The sequence below is a fragment of the Octodon degus genome, unplaced genomic scaffold (genome assembly GCF_000260255.1).
Source record: "Octodon degus isolate 3935 unplaced genomic scaffold, OctDeg1.0 scaffold00056, whole genome shotgun sequence".
Classification (NCBI taxonomy): Eukaryota; Metazoa; Chordata; class Mammalia; order Rodentia; family Octodontidae; genus Octodon; species Octodon degus.
Window position 1 is genome coordinate 6,109,282 of NW_004524632.1, and position 4,197 is coordinate 6,113,478.

The 4,197-nt window shown below is 48.8% G+C and overlaps 1 protein-coding gene and 1 long non-coding RNA gene across 3 annotated transcripts in view; one reads left to right on the forward strand and one right to left on the reverse strand.

The window, feature by feature from the left end:
• Kat7 (lysine acetyltransferase 7) overlaps nucleotides 1-2,479 on the reverse strand; it is a 36,240-nt gene extending 33,761 nt beyond the window's left edge. Inside the window, exon 1 of one of the 2 annotated variants that reach the window (XM_004633638.2) lies at nucleotides 2,319-2,479. In XM_004633638.2, the coding sequence (XP_004633695.1) occupies nucleotides 2,319-2,333 (15 nt within the window). In that variant the 5' untranslated portion in view covers nucleotides 2,334-2,479. The remainder of the gene's footprint in view (nucleotides 1-2,318) is intronic. The other variant, XM_023718220.1, reaches the window with a different exon arrangement.
• A 111-nt stretch (nucleotides 2,480-2,590) lies between these two features.
• LOC111817372 overlaps nucleotides 2,591-4,197 on the forward strand; it is a 4,762-nt gene continuing 3,155 nt past the window's right edge. The window contains exons 1-2 of the long non-coding RNA XR_002821592.1: nucleotides 2,591-2,670; nucleotides 3,873-3,967. This is a non-coding gene — a long non-coding RNA (uncharacterized LOC111817372). The remainder of the gene's footprint in view (nucleotides 2,671-3,872; nucleotides 3,968-4,197) is intronic.

Below are 4,197 nucleotides of genomic sequence, written 5' to 3' on the forward strand. Positions count from 1 at the left end.
ACCATATCCAGTCTCAGTTGGCCTCTCAACAGGCCACGAGGCGGGGGCGGGGCCCACATGGCATGTTGGGGATCAAACCCCTGGTTCCTGCATCTGCTTAAGCAGGCGCTTTAGTCTCCTGAGCTATCTGGCTGGTCCAACATAAAAATTCTTATCTCAGCAATCCTTGATATTTTTCCATACAAAGGCCAGAAGTACTAAAAAGATAACTTGTACTCCAGACTCACAGGTACTCAAAAATAAGTTTTTACAAGTTCATATTTCAGTTACTAGTTACTTGTTAATTATTAGAGTGAACAGCCATAAAGCCATGGAAACTATTTGATCAATTCAGCACTAGACTATGTCTTTCACCAAACTGGAAAAGAAAGCAAACAGTACTAAAAGCACTACGGAGCTTCCGTCCATAAGCAGACCATCCGTCATGCAGCCGTACGCCCGGGCCCTAGGCCTTGGCTCTTTATTCACACAGTAAGCCACTTAGGACTTTGTGTTTGGAATTTATGTCTGCTGGGAATGTAGCTCATGGTACAGCACATTCCTGAAATTCCTAAATGTTGTAAACTTCTAAAAAGCGGTACTTCACATACATCCTACAAATAATGCTCCACAATCAGACACATCAATATTTTTGCAGCAAAATATATAAACAGTCATACTAAACGAGACACACATATAAACTGTAAGTGAGCTCAGGATAGCCTGGGACAGGTCTGGCACCAAACAAGTTATTAAAAACCGAGATTTTTGAGGATGCCTTGTGTTTGTTTTGTTTTGTTTTTTTAACTTATTTATTTTATTTATTTATGTGTGTGTGTGTATGTGTGTGTGTGTGTGTGTGTCCAGTTCAGCCCACCAGGGGGCGCGGCTGGCTGGCTGGCATGTGGTGCTGGGGGATTGAACCGCGGTCCCTGTGCTTTGCTAAGCTTGTTCTAAATAGGTGCTTTAGACCACTAAGCCATCTCACCAGCCCGATGCCTTGTGTTTGGAAATGTCAGAAAAAGGGGCTGGGTAGATAACTCGGTAGAAGTGCTTGCCTAGCAAGCCAAGCATAGGGCTGGCCAAATAGCTCAGCAGATTAAAGTGCAGGGGCCAGGGGTTCGTTCCGGGCCTGCCTTGCCAGCCCCACCCCTGAGGCACACGGAGACTGGGCATGGTTACGCGCCCCTGTAATCCCAGCTCTTGGGAGGCTGTAAACAGGAGGATCACTACAAATCTGACCTAGTAGTGAGACCCTGAACACCCTGTAGACCCTCCTCTAAAAAAAAAAAAAAAAAAAAAAAAAGTGTATTTAAGTTGGAAAGCTTCTGTAAAGGGAAAGCCTTTTGCAGCAGTGAGCACAATACCACCAGCTTTATATTTGATAAGTAATCCAGAGATATTTGATAAGTAATATTTCCAAAAACGAACAGAAACCACAGTCATAACGAATCGTTGGGATGAAAGCCACTTCATCCACGCACATACGTGAATTACTGACCTCTGAACTACACATACACTGAATTACAATTGTTCTACAGCTCTGGCTCTTGCATTGCCCAACGAGTAGCCTGGGGCACCCACTAGACTTCCATGTGCTCAGCTGCAAGAAACAGATGACTGTGTTCCTTTCGTTACCATTTAAACCTAACAAGGCTTTTAATTTTAAAAACTGCGTATTTTCTAGACACTGCCAAACCAAATAAATAATGGAAGATGATGGTTCAGGCACAACAGCACTGGGTGGAATCCCTCGGGAGTGGGCGGTGGGTCCCCACCACCCACTTCTTTGCTTTGTTGTGTCCCCACCCTGAAAGGAAGGTGGCACAACAAACCCCGCCTCTGCGCCTATCAGCGTTCTCAAACGGAAGGGTGGGGACTCCGGCCTTCCAATCAGGGGCCTGCTAAACCGCGCCCCCACGGGACAGACTGCCAAGCCTGGCCAATCAGAACAGGAGGGATCGTTCTCCACAGCTAATCGCAGAGCGCTGGGGCCGGGCCCAGACACCGCCCCCGCACGAGGGGTGGTAACCGTTGCGCCAAACAGGCGGCGTCACCAGCCAATCCATACGCGTCGAGATGTTTCATCGGCCAATTAACAATAAGAACGCCTCCGACCCAGGCAAGCAGAGGGCGGGAATAGTTGCAAGCATAGGCCGAGGCCAGGGTCGGGCCCACATTTTTCTGTGGGGTTCGGCAGAAGCCGATAGAGTGTAGCTGAGCTAAGTCTGGGGGAGCGGGAAGCTGGAGCCCGACCACGGTGAAGCGTGCCCAACTGCGTCACTTTGCTCTGTCGACTGTCCTTAGAAACCCGCCATCCCTCTTCTCCCGTTTCTCACCTTCCTTCGCGGCATTGCCGGCGGCTGCTGCCCGACGGTTCCGATGCGGGCGCCGGCAGCAGCAGGAGGAACGGTGGCTCCGGCGGGCTCCGTGGCGGCCTCTGTAGCAGTCCCAACCCTGCGGACGATCCCAAGTGCCTCCTGCCTCTCAGCGTCTAGAGCTTTCTGCGCAGGCGCCGCGGGCTGAAGCGCTTTTTCCTTCACTTCCGGCTAGGGCTCGCGTCACATGACGTTACGGGCCAGAGAGGGTTCTGGGTGTTTTCGCCTTATGGTGAAGCTAGTCAGTGCCATTTTGGAATTGGGCAGGAAGCACCACCCATCGTAAAACCTCGGGCCAACCATATTTAGTTAGGTGAGTGGCACCCTTTGTAGGCGTGCGTAGCCATTCTTGTGTAGGGCAAAGCCCAACAGTTGAAGTTAACGGTTTTCATCATTATCTTGGGCAAAATATCTCTTCCCGTCCAGTTGATTTTTGGAGTCATGGAAGGAAACCTCTAGAATCCATCAGGTTGCCGACATTTAACCCCTTCCTTGCCTAATTGATCAAAGGACGTTTATGCTTCTCGTATCAACTCAAAAAGTTGTGCAGGACTACTTTGCACAAGAAACTTAGCGTTGTAAGAGCTCTACTTATATCCAAAGGGGTGGGAATGGGGATTTAAATTAGGAACGAAAGAGTGGCGATGGGGCGATCGTCAGGAGGCAGTTTCCTGTCTGGTAGAGGAGACTTTGTCCTTGCCGCAGGGGAACAGCAAGTAAGTTAGTTATTCGTGTTGCAGGAAGAGGCAGAGCCCTGCTCCGAAAACTGTAGCCCCAAAGGATTCCCAGTTGAGCTCTGTGGCGAGAGCCCACCGCCTTGCCCCACTGTTTGTGGGTTTTAGAAAGTGGGTGGTCGGAGGGAGTGGTTTTCTACTTCTTGAATGTGAGGGTGATTTACCAGAGTCAGAGAAGCGTGGAACCCCACTTAGCTCAAATGACCTCTGGATTCCAGATGCTTGCTTGCGCCAAGAGCTGGGGGAGGGAGAAAGGAAGGAATATTTTTAGTGAAGCGAGAGCCCGGAAAGGAATGGATATATTTACATAATAATAAAAGGGCCTAGGAAGAAGAGGTTGGTGAAGAATATTAGGCCAGAAGAGCCATCAGAAAAGACTAGAAAATGGAGAGCAGGCGGGAGAATTTAACCTCCTAGAAGACTTGAGTGGAGCAAGGCAGGGCGGGAGGGCTTGGCCGTGATCCTGGCCAGGTCGGCCCCAAAGTTAGGATCGTGGAGCAGTTAAACTGGAGGTTTCTACCAAGAGCAGAGATTAAAGGACCCAGCAGCTGAAGATAAACACCTAATTGATGTCTAGATCAAGGATGCAGAAGAGTTAAAAGTTCCAGCCCTTTGGCCAGCACTCACTCTCCTTGGGGATATCCTGGGCCACTGTTGACACAAGCAGCTTTTGTATTTAGTATCTAGCTTTTAGTGCTTAAAATAAATACCTTTGATAAATTGGGTTGAACTGCACCTAACTCATTTGAGAATGGCTCATGGTTCTTTTGTACCTCTTCAGCACATGTGCATTTAATCTCACACCACTGCTGGTACCTTGCACTTGCCACTGCATCTGTGAGATCATTCTTGGATGGTCCCACTCGCCAACTACTGGTAAGTGCTCTTCAATTAAGCGCATATCTCACTTCTTCGTATTATCCTAACAGTGCCCTATTTGTTATGCCCTACCCACAGTAAATTCTTGCTAGTCAATTAGAATATCATTACTGGCACCAAAAAAAGAAAAAGAAAAAAACCCTGGGGCCGGGGAGATGGCTCAGTGGACTAAGGGCTTCCCTGGCCAAGTGCAAGGGCCTGAGTTCAATCCCTGGTTCCACCAAAAA